At 37.3% G+C, this 21,399-nt stretch overlaps 1 protein-coding gene across 4 annotated transcripts in view; it reads left to right on the top strand.

Annotated features, from left to right (window-relative positions):
• The first annotated feature begins 12,679 nt into the window (after window positions 1-12,679).
• Window positions 12,680-21,399, top strand: part of LOC127944658 (calsyntenin-1) — a 36,183-nt gene continuing 27,463 nt past the window's right edge. For 2 of the 4 annotated variants that reach the window (XM_052540761.1, XM_052540758.1), the window contains exon 1: window positions 12,744-13,023. In XM_052540761.1, coding sequence (XP_052396721.1) covers window positions 12,942-13,023 — 82 coding nt within the window. In that variant the 5' untranslated portion in view covers window positions 12,744-12,941. Of the gene's footprint in view, window positions 13,024-21,399 lie in introns of all 4 variants that reach the window. The other 2 variants (XM_052540762.1, XM_052540760.1) reach the window with 2 other exon arrangements.

Below are 21,399 nucleotides of genomic sequence, written 5' to 3'. Positions count from 1 at the left end.
TGTTTTTAAGAGAAACTAAAGCCTTTAAATCTGAAAAATGTAGTTTAATTCGATGTATTACTTGCCTTTTAGTTTGCAATTATTTGTCAAAGTTACCAGCAACTTTAATTGATAAAAAAATAATTGTTTCTACACCGAATGTTCATGTTTCTACAGCCAATTGTGCTGAGGCACAGAAAATAGATTGCAAGTGTTCCAGAATCTGCCGATAGTGCTAGTTTTTAATTGATTTAGTGCTTGAAACACACAAAACGTGTATTTCTAGCTCTAACTACTTTGAATTTGACATCTTAAAAATGCAGGGCTCATGCATTTGTACACAGACCAACAAATAAAAACCCAGAAATACAAGAACTCGTCTACCTCTGAAAGATTCATAGTGACTTCAGTCGACTGAACTGAAATCAGCAACTCCATTCTCAATCTATTATACATCACATTTGTCTAAGAGGTAGACCTGGCCCTAAATCAGCTGACGCTTTCGTGCGAGACAGATAATTAGGTCTCGAGAGCGGTTCTGGTGAGGGCAGGGTGGGCATGAATTGACTCAGCAGACTCAGCATTGCCTGGCAAAGCATCCATCACTCCACAGGCAGCCAGCGCTGAGGAACCTGCTGTTCTTTTGACTCTTGTCTGATGATCTCCTGCTGGGCACAGCCACAGTGCTGCTGAACTCAGTCTGACAGCTTCCTTCATAACGCTTTCTTGTTGTGTTCCAGTGCCATAGATGTTTTTGGCCTAGGAGGAATGCAGCCTCTATGAATCCTCGTAGTGTGGCTTTTGAATCAGGAGCTGGAAGAGATGGGTAAATAATTCATCCAGCCACGTGTGCCTTCTCCTGAGTAAATAAAGGTGCAGCTCTGCCTGTCGACCATGACCTAGCATTATGAGTCAAAGTACAGAGAGTCTGTGCTGAAGGAAGTGAAAGAGACAGATTTTTTACTGTATCACCTTCAGGGTTTTTTTAATATGTCCCAGCGATTTTGATACATTTTTAATCTAGGATAGTTTGATGAAGACCAGCATTTATTAAGAAACTTTTTGTAATGTTATACTGTCAATTTTGATTTTACGTCCTTATACGGAGTAAAATTATTTTTTTTCTTTAAGAATAATCTTACTGACCCATACACTTTCGAATAGTGGTGTATTAGACAGTAAAGTTGACATAAAATAAAAATGGACTCTATTCACCTACTTGTATGCACATTTCTTTGTGAGCGATTACATTTTTTGCATGTTATTCCAAAGAAAGAAAAATACATTTTAGTAATCTTTAATCAAAATATGCTGATGTCACTTAGGCTGCACAGGTTTCCGGTCATTTACCTATTCACTCGGAAATACATCACATCACAATGTAAAATGGGTTAAGAATTGCGCTTCACACTGATTTTAACATTTACGTTTATGCAGGTGCTTTTATCCAAAGTGACCTAGGTAAAGACCAGTATGTGTATCTTCTGAGAATCATTTAACTGTTAGACTGAAGAGGTTTCTTTCAACTGTATGGAGAGAAAAAAATACTGTGGATGACTATCAGCAACTGTTTTGCCACCCACGTAGATCAAAATATTTTCTTTTGTGTTCAGCAGAAGAAAGAAATTCATACAGGTTTGGAATAACTTGAAGGGGAGCAAATGATGACAAGATTTTCATTGTGGGGTGAACTGTCGCTTTAAATGAAATCTCCGTTTCAAATGATGTAATCACTAACACAGTTTACACAGTAAATCAACTGCTAGCAAATATCTCTAGGGGGTAATTTTGAACCTGGAATTTTATGCTATTCTATTCTCTGCTATTTCAATACTGTGAACCACCACTGGACTGTGGATCATTTTCATTGTACCCAGATCCACAGACACTAATCAGCAGCTGTTTCTCATGCTATCTTATCCGACAGATACAGATTCCCAAAATAATTCTGTGCTTGGTTCAAGAGTGTAACTACAGACTTTTTGAGACTGGGCTATTCTGGGCAGGACGGTTCACTCTTCGTGTGGCAGTGTGACTGTGACTCTAAGGGAATTGGAAATGATGACATTTTTTGAGGGAGTGACTATTTATGGTTATTATTGGAATAACCAGATAGGAAGTGCAGTAATGGTTTCCTGTGGGTTTTGGACATCAGAACTCAGTAATGTCAACAGAAGTTTAGGAATCTGCAGATGACGCCAATTTTATGCCTCTGCCTTCTGTGTAATTTTTATAACAATTAATTATTTTTGTAATTTTTCTGAAACATCATTCACTTTTCCATCACAAATGACATTTTTATTACATATTCCATGTTCACATTTTAAACATTTTGGAGTAAAATGGGTGACATTTATCTTGAAAAAGCTCATTTCATATTTAATCATCTAAATATACAAATTAATAACAGGTATGTGTGTGTGTGTGTGTGTGTGTATATATATATATGTAAACTGAAATCTGTTAGTTTTAATAAAATATCAACACCTGCAACATACAAGTTGAAGTGCAGGCAGTAGTTTCAGCTGTCTGGATATGATTAAACAAGAATGATTATGACATATGTGCACATCTCTGCTGCTTGAGTTGAGCTGGAAGCCTCAGATGAATCACTCGAGTTTATTCTGCTGATGCTGGAGGTATACAAGAGCCGGGAATTTAATATGCAGCTGTGGGAGAAGAGAGAAGAGATCAATAATTGAAAGGTCACACAACTGCTATATGTGAGCTATAGGAGGAGCTCATTGTGTGTGTGTGTGTGTGTGTGTGTGTGTGTGTGTGTGGTTTCTTGCTGCATGCAGCATGGTGACACAAATAAAATTTGATCATGTAACACTGAAGACTTGAGCCATGATGCTGAAAATTCAGAACAACTGTGACAGAAATTAAAATAGAAATCTGTTATCCTAAACTGTAGTAGTGTTATACAATATTGTTTTTATTGTATTTTTGATTAAATAAATCCAGTGTTGGTTAGCAAGCATAAGTCGCTTCTTTCAAAAATATTAAAACATCTTAACCAACACCAAAGAGTGTTTGGATAGTTTTGTACATTTTCATTTGGTTTATTTTTCTAACCCTTTCCGTTTGGTTAGCATCTCCTCAGTGCAATCACTTTCTCAAACTAGTCTCTCTATTTTCAGCTCCCCACCCAAGTTTAAGTGTTATTCATTGGATTGTTGTTATTCATTGGACATGTTTTCACCAGAGACTACATGAAAGACTTTGAAGAAGACACCAGTCTTTTGCATCACTAAAGATTTTTAACAGAGCTAAATCTTTCAGTGAGTATTTAAACCTGCAGCTGATATATCTAGGCTGAGCGTCTCACCTGATTATACTGTGACCATCTTTACTGATAAAACTCTGGATAAATCTTACTTCAGTCATATTATGATTTTCTCACCATCAGGGGAGAAGTCCCATATTGCTTCCACAGGAAACTGTAAAAGATCCATCCACCCCCAAGTAAGGCTACAATATGACAGCAGTATATCTCCACAGCTTCCTGTGTCTGTGCAGGAGTTTTTCTCATATATTTCTTAAACAACAGAGGAAATCTTGGTCATTTGTTCAGCTTTTATTCAGCTTGCAAAGGACTTTGGTTCAAATCCTAAATTTATATATATATATATATATATATATATATATATATATATATATATATATATATATATATATATATATAATTTATTTATTTATTTATGTATTTTTTTTTTTTTTTTTATTGAATGGTAAAGAGAAGATTTGATATTTAAAATGCTATTTTTGCATGGGTGACAGTATTTTCAAATGACCAAATTTAAAGGGGTCATACGATGCGATTTCAAGTTTTCAAGTGTTACAAGCTATTAAAATAAAGAAAATCTGTAAAGTTGCAAAGACTAAAGTCTCAAATCCAAAGAGATATTCTATTTAAAAGTTAAGACTTAAGTCCATGCCCCCTAAACGCTTCGTTTAAATATTCCCCCACATGTCTAAGTCACTGTGTGGGAAGATTTGCATAACACTGCCCAAATGTTCACACAAAGCTTTTAATTTTTTTTATGAAATGCTTTTAATATGATGGAAAATTTAGTGTGATCTCAGTTTAATAAAAACATTGTAGGCCTACGTTAGACCTATTGTAATAATTTAATGTCCACTGTTATTCAAACAACAAATTATATAGAGAAAGTGAGCAAAGAACACAACAAGCTTTTTGAAACTCTGAATATCAGTTAAACCATTGCGGAGCAAAATGATTCACCATTTGGAAGTGCTCCAAACGGATCACATATCATGAACCATTTGAGGCAGGGACGCGTAGACCAGAAAGGGGGGATTCTGTTTTGTACTGGTTTCATTCCAGAGTTGCTGTGACCCTTACAGACTTGCAGTTGCAGTAATTGGGTTCTTACCCGTTAAGACCTAACCTCAGTGTCTCTTGGGACTTTTGTCTGCAGGTGAGTGATGTGTGGGGTTTGTGTGTGTGTGAGTATGTGATGGTGGAGGCCTTGCCCCGGATCGCTGGGTTTTGTTAGACAGAAGTTCATGAAGGCCTTGATGCGGCATGTCAGCATATCACTTTTGTTAAATCACTGTCTGTTAAATTCAATTGCCAGACCTCTTCATAAGCAGACTGCACTCATCAAATGTTTCTGACATAGGGAAATGACCACCTTCAGTCATCACAAAACTAATGCAATTAAATATGAGGACTACAAGGAATTTGACTGTTCTGGTTCAGATTCCCATTCCTCTCAGTGTTTACAGTTATTTATTTGTTATATTTATTAAAAATAGCTGTATCATGAGAGTTAATGTCAGACTTCACTGATTCCTGATCGCATGGATGATTTTTACTTGAATTCCACAAAAAAAAAAAAAGGAAAATTTTGGAAGAACAACAGTAAATTTGATAAGAACTTCAAAGTCAACTGAGAACCTTAACTTTTCTGGCCGTGCTGTCTTTTGCTTCGAATTGCAGTATTTCAGTGCTGTGTTCTGTCTGCACATGTTGAAAATGCATGTGCAAGAACCATTAAAGGAACAGAACATCATGATATTATCCAATATTTTTTAAAGGTTCTCGGTTCCCAATCCTGAATTAGAGTCACAAGAAGCATTCAGATTTCAAGACAAAACTGCTAGCCCCCTTATTTTGAATGTACTGAATAAATTGAATAAATAAGTTCTTTTTCAAAATCTTGTGATGATAATATAATTTCCAATGAAATTCTATTTTAAAAGAATGCAGAATATAGTTATGTTTATTTACAAGATATTAGGGCAGGTCTAATGTAGGTCATATTCCAGTTAGTCTTTTCTCCAGGGGAAGCACTCTTTTTTTCCTTCCAGATTTAAGCATCAGACACTGAGCTTCGTCCTAATAAGTCCTTGTGGTTTTCAAGAATACAGCTCCTGTCTGCAGTTCTGTTTTGACTCTGACGCACTCTACTCTTGTTTTTCGAGGACACCTTTGCCAGGCAACAGATGAAAATGTTCTCCACAGCAGAGCAGCAACACCTCAGAAGAGAAAATCTCGATAAATGGCAGGCCAGTGACAGCTCGGTTTCACACAGTTTGCGAGTGTGTGACATGTTTGTACAAGAACATCTCTTCGGCTGCTTAAAATGCTTTGAAATGCCAATCTAAAATATGATATTGGCCTATCATTTGAGCATGAAAGTATACATCAGCAATCAATTGCAGCTAGACTAAATAAATACAGTTTTGAGCTCTGTTGTCTCCTTTCTCAATGCCAGGGAAGCTTCCTGAAAAAGAAGATACATCTTATTTCATGCTCTCTCTTAAAGCGACAGTTCCCCGCCAAAAAACGTAGTTCTGTCATCATTTATTTACCTTCATGCTGTCTCAAAATGACTGTATATGACGTTTTTCTTCCATGGAACACATACGGAGATGTTTTAAAGACTGCGCTAGTCACTATTTTCCATACCATCAATTGGTCCACATGATTATATACTTTATGAATAAGTATTTTGAGAGCTGACCTTGTCATCTTCATCTTGAGCCAAGCTAATGGGGAACGTTCTCAGAAATTCTCAGAAATGTTCTCAGAAACATGGGATCAACTTTGGACTGATCCCTTAAACCTCAATTTCAGACTGTGAATGAATTATTTAGACCAGTATAATGAACTACATCAACCAATTCAATGACAAGTTCTGACTGAAAAGAATGGTTCGTTTACAAATCAGACATTGCTATAAGTGACGGTTTCTTATTATGACAGATGTTTCATCTTTGTAATGTCCGTTCCTTTAAGGAGACAGGGTTTAATAGGTAAACGACCTTGAGCAGTAGTACAGAAAGCTGATTTGCATTTGGTGTGAAGATTGGAATGAATGAATCATAATACTGATGCTTTGAATATCATTTGTTTAATATGCATGTAATAGACTTGAGGCAAAGCTAATAGGATGATCCTCCACAATCTATGGACTCATTTTGAGGACCAACATTTAATCACAAATGATCATAGATTTACTCTGGATTAAAGATTCATACTGCTAGAGAAACTATAGAATAGAAAAGAACAGAATGTCACACTACAGCTAAAATATAAAGATGGGATCAGGAGGATAATGTCAGACTTTAGCAGTGTGAACATTCGTCTGTCGCCGTTATATGACTGAATAAGTGCATCAATCTTTTTTAACGTGTCTCACTCCAGTTCTTCCTCTCTCTTTTGTTCGTGCCTCTCACAGGACCACACACAAGAGCCAGAGAGCTGAAAGCCTATTATCTACGAACACTTTCTGCAGAGTACTGTTATCTGTTTTCATGTCTCAAAGCGAGTTTTAAAGACACCCACAACTGAGTGTTTCATCTTTTGTGGATTCAAAATCAGGGCAGATTAAAGAACAAACAAATTCTCATACTAGATTTTTAAAAAAAACAAAGAAACTTTATGGTTTAAAAAGAGTTAGGGAGGAAAATTGGACCTCTAGTATAATGCAAAGAGAATCACTGCACAAAATAGACTTCGAAACACCACAAAAGAGGCGAGTGCACAATATAGCATATTGCGATTGCGACCATTACGATTTCCAATTTTTATTATGACGTCTATTTATGTGACAGGCTTGTGGAAAAATAAACTTTCATGAAGAACCAAGATGGTCAGTTGATTTAGCCGATATATTTACATTCATATTATTTAGAAATGATTCCGTATACATTACCATTCAAATGTATCATAATGCTTATTCTGTAGGTAAAAACGGCCTAACCATCGACTACAATTGGAGGTTAGTTTATGTTGTAGGACATTCACCAGGCTTTTCATGCACTGGTAGGCAGAAAACTGTGGTCTTTCATAAAGACCGAAAGAGACAGAGAGAGTGGACTGAATACAAGGACTGAAATATTGTCATTGTCAAACCATGGAGACGACAAGTAGCATTACATTTGAGACAGAAGAGGTTTTCTTGAGGTTTTCTCCACAGGTCTTTATGTTGTTTTGTTGTAGAAAAACATCAACAGCAACTCTCTTTATTTCTTATTCAGTGTATTTATCTCACTATACAAGACTGGCCAATATCCAAAGGTCACTTCAAATAAGACAACTGCTCTCTCTATATTTTCAAATCACTTTACATCAGTCATCTAATGCATCTGCACCGATTTAACGTTATTGTGTTAGCATATAATTGTGCATACCTGTATTCTAACTAACACACACTTGCATAAAAAAAACATGCATTTTATTTTTACAAACATCCTCCTTCACAAAAGAGCTCAGATCACCATGACTGCCTATTCTGCAGTCCGTTACTATTGGAAACAGGGGAAAAAAGATAGAGGCTGAAGCTTGGTATAAAAGAAGAACAGTGGCGTATCATCACTTTTCTGAAGTGATAAACTCTAGTCCCAAATCCCATCGTCTCTGAAGGGAAGGCCTGACATGAGGAGATTCTCTCTGGCTTTGAGACAGGGATGCTGAATCAAGTTGGGAGAATTGAATGATTTCGGTCTGAGGATATGGTGTCTTTGATGTGTTGAGATGTTTTTTTGATAAGAGCTGTGATTCCTTGTATACTGTGATGACTCATTGGTGAAATGGTGGAGAAAGATGAAAAACTAAAGGAAAAACAACAACGGATCAGCATGTAATCACAGCCACAGGTGGGCTCAGCATGCAAACACAGCTCATGATACTGAGGAAAAATACCCATTATATCACTAGAACATCAGACATTTGTGCTGAAAGAGACTTCTTTGCTTTTCATTTTGCAAACCTGTTATTCTGTATATACGTCTCTTTTGAGGGAATCTCAGTGTGCAGAATGTTTTGTGTTTTCATTACTAATTTTGGGGGTGAATATAATCAAGTTAGCTAAAAAAAAATGTAATCAAACACTGAACAGATTCTTTGTGGGCCTGACGATGACTCATGCTATAATCAATGTCTATAATCATGTTCTTTTTATGACATCAATTTCAGTGCTTTCATCAGATTGTGTTTCAGGAAGCTGTCAGGCCCTGTGCCCTTTGTTCCATGTTTTATTTTGCATTGATGAACATGAAATTACCTTACTTGATACTAAAGAATGCAGAAAAGCTTATGTTATTTGCATCTCTCTCTCTCTTTCTCTCTCTAATGGTGAATAAATTCAATAAATATATGTGGTTGTCAGGGGCGATTCTAAGATTTTGATTTTAGGGGGGCTCAGCCCCCAATAAGGGTATGATTAAAAAATATTATTTTACTATTAGGGTAGGGTTGTATACTACTAACCTTATTGCAATCCACTATTCCATTGTATTCCCTGTATTTCATATATGGGAGTAGGAGTACTGACTGAGCCATATATAACACTGTAAAAAAAAACTATACAGTTTTTTTTACATGTGACCAGTCACTTGAAAATGTTGAATTGGGAATGTAGAATTTCTTTTTTTTTTTTTTTTTTTTTTACAATAAAGACTTCCTGATTCAGTATTAGGACATTCATGTTTATCCTTTGATGATACCACTGCTTTTTCTTATGAAATGTACGTGGAAATTGGCAGAAAATTAAAACAACATAAGGGTTCAATGACTGCAATGAATCTTGGGAACACAGTGGTATTGTGTGTGTGTGTGTGAGGCTGTCTGTTCTATTCTCACCTGACTGTTGCTCATTTGCAGACCTACTCCCGCACAACAAAAAAAAATGTTGTATATCCATCTACAATGAAATATAAATTACTATATTTTATTATTATTATTATTATTATTAATTTTTAGCTTTTTAGCCTTTATAATCAACAATACGGTTGGTTATACATCAAGTCAGCCCCTGAACATTTATTTCATTTCAAATCATTTAACTAACCAGCTAATATTCATTAAGAATATAGACAAAACATGTATTAATGTAATTGTCTATTGGCAATATGTTTAATCTGTTCTATATTTATTTATATTTATTAAAAATAACATCATTATCAATTTGCCACTTCTATAAATCAACCTTTAGCCTACTCTTACTCTAATATATGTATCATGATACACTAATGATTAATTATTACTTAATACAAAATTATGTTTAATAATAGAAAACAAAATAACTCCACATGATGTTTCCCTCTCTGTGCCATTTAGTACTTTCAGACAATGATGTGTGTCATTAATAATTTATTTTGCATGGCTGCATAATGTAATGCCGAAATACACAATAATATGTTTTCAATTTCAAAAAGTAAATTAAAATAAATCATGATCGTTTTCTAAAGTATGTTTTCATGGGTGTTAATCGCTTCATTTTTGTTGGAAGAAAAAAAAAATCTGTCACACTGTGATAAAGGCTGAAATTGAACGCAGCGAAGACGTACTGGTATTGGATGCGAGAACACACACACCACACGCACGCACACACACACGCGCACATGCACACACACACACACCTTGTACTCTCTGATGTTCGCTCTGCTCGGCGCCCCTGTGGATTGAAAAACGCGCTGAATTAGAGTTGTGACGTTCGCGAACGAACCGATTCTTTTGAACGGCTCATAAACATGAACGATGGGAGCCGAGTCGCGACTGGAGAGGAGCCGTTCTTTCTATCGTTCTTTTTTCCTATGCGTGTTCATACAAATGAGCTCCGCCAGGAGACAGAACAGTTATAGGGGGAGGGGCGCACCCAGCGCAGGCCAACCCTTTATAGCGTGATGATATTAGTTATTAGTTGTGCATGCATTTACATTGCATTTTGTGTTCATTTAAAACTTATTTTAAAATCATTAAAAATGTTCTTTTGTGATACTGTACTTGTATAGAAATGTTTCACTAAAAGCTGTTTTCACAGACATTCATTGTGTTATTGTTCATTGACTTGAAGGGGCTGATGTCCTATTTGCAAAGTTTACAGTAGTAATAGTATGTAGTATGTAGACATTTCCATTTTATTTATTCTAATTTTATCTACTTAAAAAAAAAATAGTTTTCTATCAAAATGTTCTTGTGTGATAACAATGTTCTTGTGTGGAAGTGTTTGTAGTAAAAGCTGTTTTGCACAGAAATTCATTGCAGCCGGCTTTGTTTTTTATGTTTATTTGTGAGTAGGTATTGTATGAATAACATAAGTCAACGTAGTTTTACACACACACACACACACACACACACACACACACACACACACACACACACACTTTGTACTAAAGGTAAATCAAAATAATGATGTCACTGTCTAAGCAGAGGGATTTGTGCAACCCTATGGAATATAGTCGACACATGAGAAATGAGGTAATAATCAATATTTCAGAATAATTCAAACTCACATATTGGTGTGTGATATCTGAGCTTTAATTATTTGACTACAAATCTCACCTCATAATACCTCCCAGTGATTATTTCCAGGATAAACTGAGATGCTCCCAAGCTGGCTTCTTAAAACTGACTAAATATTTAAAAAGAGCCAAAAGAGCCATTCTTTTGAACGGCTCTTTGATAGGAACGGATCGCGAAGATCCGGATCCCCTCAAAGAGCCATAAATCCCATCACTACGCTGAATCCATGCAGACTCAGATAAGGGGAGGAGCCGGAACTTGATGCAGCTTGCCACCGTCTCAAATGAGTTTTTAAAGGGGACTGAAGCGATCACTAATTAATTAATCAAATAATTTTTAGGGGGGCTGGGCATAAGTTTAGGGGGGCTGAAGCCCCCCTAAAAAGGGCCTAGCGACGCCCCTGGTGGTTGTATATCCTACTGGTGATGGATTAATTAATTTACCATAAGAGACCAACTTAAACTTGTATTAATGTTCCCACAGAGTATGGGGTAACATTAAGACATTTTTTTTGTTTAATTTAGAAATAAAATAAGTAACAATTAGCATTTCAGTCAGTATGAAATAGTGGATGCTGTGTGTATCCTGAAATGCTCATAATTCAAAAATATCAATAGAAGACTGGTGGGCCACTGCCATTAAGACAACCACAGTAAACATAATATCATAAAAAATAATAGAAGGTTGGTACAATATATAATAAAGACACAATGACACAGTTAGCCAGCAGCTTTTGAAAGGAAATGTCAATAACCATAACTTCCTCAAAGATGTCTGACCTCTCACCACATTTGAGAAAATGCATGTTTCCAGACCTGTACTTCACTATCCCTCACCTTCTGCCTTTACTTTCCCACCCCAGATGTGATTTAATGTTCTTTTAAAATGTCCTTCAAAATAAAACAAAAGCAACTAAAAAAACATATAATTATATGCTGTTGCCAAAACATCTTTAAAATGCAACAAAATTGAACACATTTCACATTTTCATACAGAAATTAGATGAATAATAATAATTATAATAAAAACATGTTGTATCTCAGCCCTGGAGAGGAAAAACCTTCACTTGACTTGCAGCAGAGATTTTAACAAACTGGATGAAATGCAGCTTTTGTCAGCTGCTTTGAGCTTTAAAAATGATATTTCACATCATTCTCTATTCTTCTTGTAATGTCTTCTGAATGGCACATTCAACAAAATCTATTCAGCCAAATAGGCTAGCTGGATCATTCACAGCAGGCCTACTCACAATTTTAAAGATGAAAATCATATATAGCTTTCTTTAATACAGTAAGTCAGCATGGGGCTGAATAAATAATTTAACTACTTTAGGTCAAGAAAATGTTGTAATACAAAACGTTTCAAACAAAACCCTGCAAATTCAGTTTTAACTAATAATATTTTATAGTCTTTTCGGCCCTTCAACTTCACTTTCTATTCAAAGCCTTGTGTGTTATCCCTTCAACCAACAGAAGCCAGGTCCTAATGCTGCCTTTACATGATTGTCAGAAAATACTAGTAATTGTAGATTTTGGGGTAAAAGACTAAAAGAAACTACCTAATGATCTCAAGTGCAGCCATTGGGATTATTTATGATAACCTTGATATGCCTGCATAAGTCAACCAATAGGATGTTACAACATTTTTTGTGGGTAACAACCAGCACAAACATAAGCAAGTATTATGGATTTGATTAATTTCTGTGCTGTTTTGTGGTAATAGTTTGTTCGACTTCACTATGATAATATTAAAATGTCAAAAGGTGGTTAGGAAATACCAAAGCTGACACCCTCATACAAACTAACTCTAATAATCACGGAGATCGCGCTGTTTTACACACCGCATCTTTTCGATCCACACCCTCTTTTTGAGGTTGACTATGTAAAGGACAAAGCGGGCGGCCCGCACTCCCACTATAGCAGTCATGACGTCAGCCCGTCGCCGCTCCCGTTGGATCATCCGCGGCTCGGGGAGAGAGAGAGAGAGAGAGAGACTGAACGGTGATTGAGAGAGAAGAGAGCTGAACGGCGGTGGCGGCAGCCATCTTAAACCTACCGCACTAATCCGAGATATACATCTTCTGGATATTTTTTGCAACACTGAGCTAAATCAGATTTTACCGGGCGAGAGGAGACAGAATAAGAGTGCTTAAATCCTTTGCTGTTTTTATTACGAAGACGGGATGCGGATCCGCGGGGCGAAACCTTCCGCTTCTGCGGTAGCTCTGCTTTTAGGACTATTATGCGCGGTGGAGGCAGCCAAAGGTAAGATTCAAGTCCTGGTTTTGTTTATAATGAAAATATATTTTTATATGTAAATGTTTATATTTTCTGGTATGCCAAGATAGTAAAATATATATTATTAATGTTCCCGTGAGTATCCTCGGTGCAGTTTCTAGACGATGTTCTGAAATAATCGCTTGATCTCAGTGTGTGGATGTTGCGTCCAGCAGTCTCGTGCGCGCCGCACATCGCAGTTTATTAAAAACCAACCTCTGCTCTTAACTCCCTGTCTCGTAGTACTGAAAAAATGTCATGAAATAATTGCCGTGGCCTGTCAGCTGTGACATTTCCACTCTCTTTTACGGTTCCGCTTCACTTGACAGCTATTTTTGAGTGTCAAATCCTTCTACACACGAGTCTTCTGTGTCCACACCCCGCGGCCAAGACTTCAGCCTGCAGTTATTTGTAACATACATCAGTAGCGTTCAGTGCTTGGAAATCAAACTGGATTTCTATTCCATTCTCAAAGACAGCGTGTGACGTTTTATACGATAACGAAGTTGTTTGAATTTGTTATAAATAGCGATAAAATGATGTGTGTCGTCCGCATTGCAGATCCTCTGTGGAATACTATGGGTTTAAAAATTCATCTTTGAAATGGCTCACGCGCAGCTAAATATAACTGAAGGAGATCGCTGCAGGTGCACGCGCAGACATCACACACGGCTAGTGTGCCAAACATTTGCTTGTGAAACGCTGCCTTTAGAAATATCCTGCCGTGCACTTACCTTGTTCATTATTCTCAAATGTACAAGTGCGAATTACTTTTGATGTTAGACCTTAGTATGTGGATGTTATTAAAGAAATTTAGCAGTTAAGAAACAATTACATTGTTTGTTTGTTTACATGGGTCAATGACGTATTTTTGTTGTGTAGTAATAAGTATTCTATAGCCTATAATATACAAAAAAAAAATAAACTTAAAAGGTATTTTGAACTATTATTTTTTTGAGAGGTCAGAAATTCAAAATGTGTTTAAGGTGCAAGTAAAATATTTTGAAGGCTACTAGATGGTCACAGCACTTTTGGAGACATTAGGTGAATGGCTTTGTAGAAAATAGAACAAAGAATGAAACATGATTTCTAAGGTCTCGTCACGTTTAAGAGCAGGATTTTTTTGGACATCAAATCCTTATTTGTATTTGACCCACATACAGATCAAATCTTGGATATCCTTCGTTATTAGGAGTGCTAATAATCGTCAGTCATTATGTTGTTGCCATGTGATTGTGAGGCAGCTGGGAATGCATAATTCATGGTTGAGACTTAATTTTATAACTTTGTATGTGACCATCTTGACTTCTGAAGCTTTTTGTATAGTTTGATCTGTGGTTTTCACATTAAGGAATGCACCAACATCAGTTAATGTCCTTGAAATCAAACATTGAATGCATTGTTATTACCTTGACCTTCATAGGCAGAGCAATTGGAACAATTATTAAAATAACATTAACTAAATAGAAAAGTTATGCAAATTCATAAACAACAACAAAAGTCTGGTTTACCAGACACTGGGTCAAATATCGAATTTGTATTATCCATACCAGGGACTAGTTACTCTGCATTTAAATACTATTGAGTTTGATTGGATGCAGAGGAATTGATGTCAACAACAAGTCACATGAGATATTTTCTTCTCTCTTTTTTAAAACGAATAAGCATATTCATCCACAACTCTATCAGAACAGACCTCCAATCCATTTTTTGGGTTGCACACCACCTCCAACAGAACCATTCGTATAGGTTTACTTGCTTTACCAAAAATGTCTTCAGTCTGGTGTGTTGTATACATTACTGCTAATGTATACAACACACCAGACTGAAGACAAAATTTAAATCATTTGTGCAGTCTCTAACAATGTATGACTTGTTAGGATTGTGATTTCCAATACTAAAGTACTCTTTGGATCTGTGGATTTCGCTAGTTTTTCATCACTGGAAAACTGAGATCGCTTGACAGCCAAAAAATGTGTCACTGTTTAGAGTAGCACTTGTGATTTGTCTAAAATTCACAGATGAGCAACGTCCTCCATTTTCTCTCTTTTACAGAGTCTGTGAATTCACAAATTATTACCACATCTCACTCAGTGTTTATTAGCCTTGGATAACTTTATTATCCTTGATGCATTTGACAGGGTCTCTCATGAGTTTGACTAGCTTTGTTTAAACACACCTGCTCCCTTCCCTGCTGTAATAAGTCGAGTGAAAATCCCACCTTCACACTGAATTACACTCCTCAAATGATCACGAGATGTATAGGGATCTCTAAAGTAATATTGCATTTGTTTAGTGGATATTTTTACGGTTTAATTATAAAGCTTCTTCGAAAGGCTGCCATATTTTCTGTTTCTGGAGAATGCTGAGAGGTTAATTTAATGCTTTAATTCAAGCTGTGCTCACAAAGCAGTTAGTTAGTTATCAGATTATATCAGAGAAGCCGTTACCAACGTATATCAGAGAAGCTAACTTTCCCCTGCAGCTTATAACAGTGATTTATTTCTATAATTTGGCTTCTAGTGACAGATGGTTGTTCGTTTGGTACAAACTTTGATACATTTGTCTGGTTAGACGTGCACAATTTCTCATGTTAAGGAAAAATGAGATGAATATTCATTTCGTAGCTTAGTTCACTACATTTCAGATTGGAGAAGGTTTTGTATAAACAGCTGCTTTGTTCGACTCTCATGGCCCCCGGTCAAATGTTTTGCCTGTTTCAGCAAAGTGAATCCTGTAGCAGAAGAATGTGTTAACTTACAGATGGCCTGATGGATAATCTTCCCATAGGAACTACAACACTTTTGATGTGTTGGTTTTGCAGATAGCTAGACGTCCATTAGGAGCTTTTTGCTTCAGTGTAGGGCCCATTAATTCTGGGAACAGTGGGAAGAGAATATACACAGCATAGAGGATGGATAAAATAAGCTGAGCAGACTTTCTCTCAGGAGGAGGTATTGGACTCATTGTTCCTCACGGTGGAGCAGGGAATGCACAGGGAATGTTGTTGATGCACGCTGCTCGAACGTAATTACTTTTAAGCTTTTAGTCTTTATTTGAAGTGTTTTGAAAGCATTTGGCGCATTCATTTATGAATTTATTATGTTTTCTAATGGAAACATTGTTTTAGTTTTTCTGCCAAATCTGTTGCCCTGTGTATTGCAGTCGTTTAATATGTGTAATATGTTGTGCTGTTTATTCATGGAATTTGTACTCTGGGAAACAAAGGGTCTCTTGGCAGAGAGCTCAGAGCCGCGTGCCGCAATAAGCACGTCACAATGCGCCCACTGTTAGACGCAATTATGTATCTTGAATTCCAAGGACTTTATAAGCACAACAGATAACAATGCATTGCTCATCTGTTTTTTTGAAATTGCTGCATTTTCACTTTTAGGGCAGCCAGTGTAACAGAAATTTGTTCAGACAATCAGCCCTTAGTCATCGTGGCGGCTGGGCAGTCAGTGGTAATTTCATTGACCGCTTTGCGAGCTGAATTGAGTCAGTGATCTGTCAAGAATAGGTCATTATGTACTGAATATTAGGTCTGTTTCTTTGACTCGTATGGTAGCTGCTTGACTGCTATTGCTGATCTTTCTAAAACAACATTGTGCATTTGAAGTATACAGGCCAAATTGCATACATGTGTTTGTTTATTGTAATAGATCTTTCTTTTCTGTGCTATGGTAAGTACTGGGTAAGGATGTGCTAAACGGCGTATTACAAAATAAATTAGAAGGTTAGCTGTTTGAATAACCAGTTCTTTGAATTTATCGGTCTGTAAACCGGATTGAAAGTCTGTACTATCAAAATCATTTGTCCTCAGATTTGTTTCTTAGAGTGGATGTTAATTTAAAGTGCAAAGTATACATTAAATACTCTACCATTCATAGGTCCGGGGTCGGTAAGTCTCTCATGCTCACCAATGATTGCATCCACAGCTGCATATGGATACTATTCAACATAGATGCAACGTCCTCACCTTTTGGTGAAAACTCAAAATAGGTCATCTATGAGTTTAATGTAAATCTGATGAGAAAGTTTTTTTGGGATGGGGTTGGGGTGGTATCGTTGTTCAGGTTGATCGTGTTTTTGTTTTTTGTTTTCTTTCCAGGTTTAAAGATAAATCTTTCTTGATCACTCAGGAAGTAACGGAACAAAAGAATAGAGCCCATTCTTCAGTGCCCTAAAACTGATAACTTAATGTAGACCCTATTGAAGCCTATTTGGACAGTAACCCTACCCATAACATCATTACCTGCTTACATTTCAGGTCAACCCAGTCCACATGCTGAGTGCTCTGAAGAGAGCCCATCCATTCAGTGTCTGTCATGGTTTGTGCTCTTTGTTTAGTCTGATAAATGTGACCCTCTGCTTTATCGTGTCAGCCCCACAGCTCCATGGGAACAGGTAACCAGAGAGTAGGTGTTACCTGTGGATAGAGGCCTCTAGAGACATGAAAAGCAGCTCTGTGTTCTATAGCGACGGCTCACTTTCACTCTCACTGGGCCTTTGTGTGCTCCATACTGAGCTGTGATTGAGCACCATTCACACGCCCTGCCCCCGTCCTCCCCGAAAACGCCTGGGCCTTGTCGTGCTGTTGCGACTGCTCCGCTGGACAAACAGATACTTCCTTGAGTACACACTGACCCCTTATTTTGGTTTGGCTATGAACCCTTCCTACTGGGAGATATATTGGGCAGTAGAGATTTCCCTTATGAGACTTATACCTCTATGAACAATCAATTTCCTGACTGATGAGGCCTGTTTTAACAGGTAGTGCCATTTTTTTTATTTGTATGCAAACATTTAAGTGTGGCTGTCAACTTTAGACCAACTTAAAATTTGTTTAAGTACAGGTACCAATTAACTTCAAGTAGTAAAAGTTATTAGGTGCTTCATTCTCCCTTCAGAAATTCACACGATGCTTTTGAATGTTTGTTGGGTGAATCATTATGATAGCTGAGCTAAATTATGTATATATCTGGTTGTTATTATTATTACTGGTTATTACATTGTCTTTTTCTTGTGAGGAAATTTGTAAAAAAAAAAAAATCATATACAAATATATTTAATATTATTTTATTATAATATTATTTAAAAAATGGTGTAATTTGTTTGATTTATACCATTTATGTTATAAAATAATAATTTGTCTAATTTGTCAGCTATAATGAATGTATAATTTTAGGTTTAGGTAATTGAAACTAGGGTCTTTGGGCTGGTACTCGGTGTGTTTCCACCACAGGAACCAGGATATAATAAAGTTCTGGCTAAAAAAGAAATGCCCCTCAGAAAGTCCCTGCTGGTGATTTGCGTCCTTGCGGACATCACACTCCCAAGTCGAATGTGCAAAGTCTGAACTACCGAGGATGCAAGTCTGAATTTTGCGTACTTTGCATTGAGAAACGCGTGCAGACCTATGTCACCAGACTATTCGCATAATCTACACGGTACTTTAGACTGCGGTGGAAACGCAGAAAGCAACAGGTCTGGGGGGAGAATAGTTCCTGAGGAAAAAAAGATCCTGGTACAATTGTTCTGGGTATATTCGGTGGAAACGCGGCATTATTAGTTGTTAGTCATTATTCACATGAGAATGGGGTCTGCTCAGCAAAGATGTCAAACCAAGGCAACCAATTTTGGATGATGCTTCAAAAGGACACTGTTTTAAAGTCTCTTTAGCCCCTTTCACACTGCACGTCGGACCCGTCATATTGCCGGAACATTGCCGGGTCGCCTTCTGTGTGAAAGCAACCACATTCCGGGATTGATTCCTGCATTGAACCCGGGTCGGGGACCTAGTAACATTGCCAGATTCAACCCGGGACGAGCGCTGTGTGAACAAAAGCCAGATCTAATTCCGTGTCAAAGTGATGACGCACGTTATCGCGTGACTCTTTTACCAGCTGTTTTGAAGGAAGATCAACCTTCTTGACGAAAAAGTATGTGCAAACTGTAATGAAGCAGAGATCAGTTAAGCCCCTTTCACACTGCACGTCGGACCAGCAATATTCCCGGAACATTGCCGGGTCGCCTTCTGTGTGAAAGCAACCACGTCCCGGGATTGATTACCGAACTGAAACCGGGTCGGGGACCTAGTAACATTGCGGGGTTCGACCCGGGTCGAGCGCTGTGTGAACAAAAGCCAGATCTAAATTCCGTGTCGAAGTGATGACGCGCGCTATCGCGCGACTCTTTTACCAGCTGTTTTGAAGGAAGATCAACATTCGCGATGAAAACATATGTGCAAACTGTAATGAAGCAGAGATCAGTTAGTTCATCACTTTCCGCGCTGATGCAGAGATCGTTTGCTTGCTTCAGTGAAAGTATAACGTGCCTAGCGTTTTCGACTCGTACATTACACGTCACGCGCTGATGTCACGTGTTGTTATGGGATCTTCAAGGGTTGTGTGTGAAAGCACGCACATATACTGGGTCATCACTGGCAGTGTGAAAGTGCAAAATCTAGCGACCCGGGAACAATTGGAGAAACACTTAACCTGTGTATTTGCCGGAATGGCAGTGTGAAAGGGGCTTTTCAGAAGTAACTGCAAATCCATCAAGTGTGAAATCCAATCCATTTTCAAGTCTGCTGAGGTGTCGATCAGTAGTTATCTTTTACTACCACTGATAGATCTTGAATTGTGAAGCAGCTGTGTGCTCAGTGAGAACTCGCAGCTCGCTTGCTCTCGAGGTGAGAACGGAGGCGTCTGTGGTGATAATTGACTAAGGCTGCTTTAGATGGCACCCTGGTTGTGATCATTGTCATGAAAAGGTTTCTAGGCCATACTGACCGGAAATAGCCACCCTTCGTTAAACCATTTAAACATGCCGTGTGTGTACAGGACACCGGAGGAAGTTAGGGCCCGGCAGAATATCGACGATATATCGATTTAAATTTTTTTATAAACAATATGGTGCAAGACAATAGCCTACTGTTTTATTGATATACAGTAGTTTGATATGAGCACATCTGAAAAATAAAGTGAGAGACAAAGGGAGCTATTATCCCTTAATATTAAATTATTAAATTTGTTCTAAACATGAGACAAGCTTATATTAAGGGCTTTATAAAAAAACTTGAGATATACTCAACACATATAGTTTAAAGCTGCTTGCCCTGTCAGATGCTCTGACGCATACATGTGCTTCTGACAGAGACACCTCTTGAGCTGTTTAATGTTTCAGATGTGCTGTTTTCCTCAGTGCATAACTTACATTTCACAGGTATATTCTCCATCTGTAAATGTTAGAAAGTCTGCAGTTAAGGGTGGATGAGTGCGTTACGAGTCACCGCTGAACTTCACAGACTTCAGTGAATGAGCACCGCCACATGTGTGCTCCAAACAGACAGAGCGCAATGAAATAGGAGCGCAAGAATTCTAACTAAAATATAGAGTTTGCTGAAATATTTGTAGTTGGAAAATAAATTTTATGTATAGAATTTTAAACCTACAAGTAAGTGTTTTTTTAATCAGTGTCTTCAGGATCATTAGAAGATCACAGGTAGGCGAGTTTGATCAAGGTTGGAGCTAAACTCTGCAGCTCATTGGCCCTCCAGGACAAGATTTGGATAACACTGCTGTAAAGTGACTATGATGGGGTAATCAACATAGGCAAACACAATTAGTCTGTGCTTTTGTTTTTATTTATTTTCATATTTAGTTTAGTGAATTTAACTTGTGCATTCGAAGCATTATTTTTGCTTTTAAATTGTAAGGTTAGAATGTAATGTGATTTTAACCCTTTTTGTACATATGTATATAGCCTATGTGCTTTTTTTTCATAGCTTTTAATGTGTACTGTTTTGTTGGACAACATTGGGCAGGATGTGATTTTTTTATTTTTTTTATTGTTTTTATATAAATCCAGATTCTAAAAAAAAAAAAAAAATCCAAAAAGAAAAACTAAATACAGAGATACTTGATATAGCAATTCGGCCAAAATATACATATTACCCAGACCTAGAGGAAGCCCTGTGAAGGTCTTTCAAATAAGAAAAAATATTTCTAATGGTCTAAAGTGTCATTTTGGATGTTATTTTAGCTATTTATGTGGTTTTGTTTCCCGGTTGTTCAGGCTGTTCTGTCTATAAAGATCTAGAGGGATTCCAGCAGATGGATGAACATGCATGGTTGACACCATAACCTTTGGCTTCCCCTCATCAATCAAATCATAATGCAACAAACACGCATTCACACTCTGCTTTTGTTTTGGAGGTCGGCCAGTTTAATGCAGATCTCCAAAAATATAATTCAGTCTCGCTCTCCATTTTAAGATGCCCATTCACCAGCGTGTACCCAACCCCCCATGTCAAATAATGGTAAAAATAAGGTTAAAGAAAGTATGTGGCTTAATTGCTTT

The sequence above is a fragment of the Carassius gibelio genome, chromosome A23 (assembly GCF_023724105.1).
Source record: "Carassius gibelio isolate Cgi1373 ecotype wild population from Czech Republic chromosome A23, carGib1.2-hapl.c, whole genome shotgun sequence".
NCBI lineage: Eukaryota > Metazoa > Chordata > Actinopteri > Cypriniformes > Cyprinidae > Carassius > Carassius gibelio.
The sequence above is the reverse complement of the archived record's forward strand: the minus strand, read 5'-3'. Positions and strand labels throughout refer to the sequence as shown.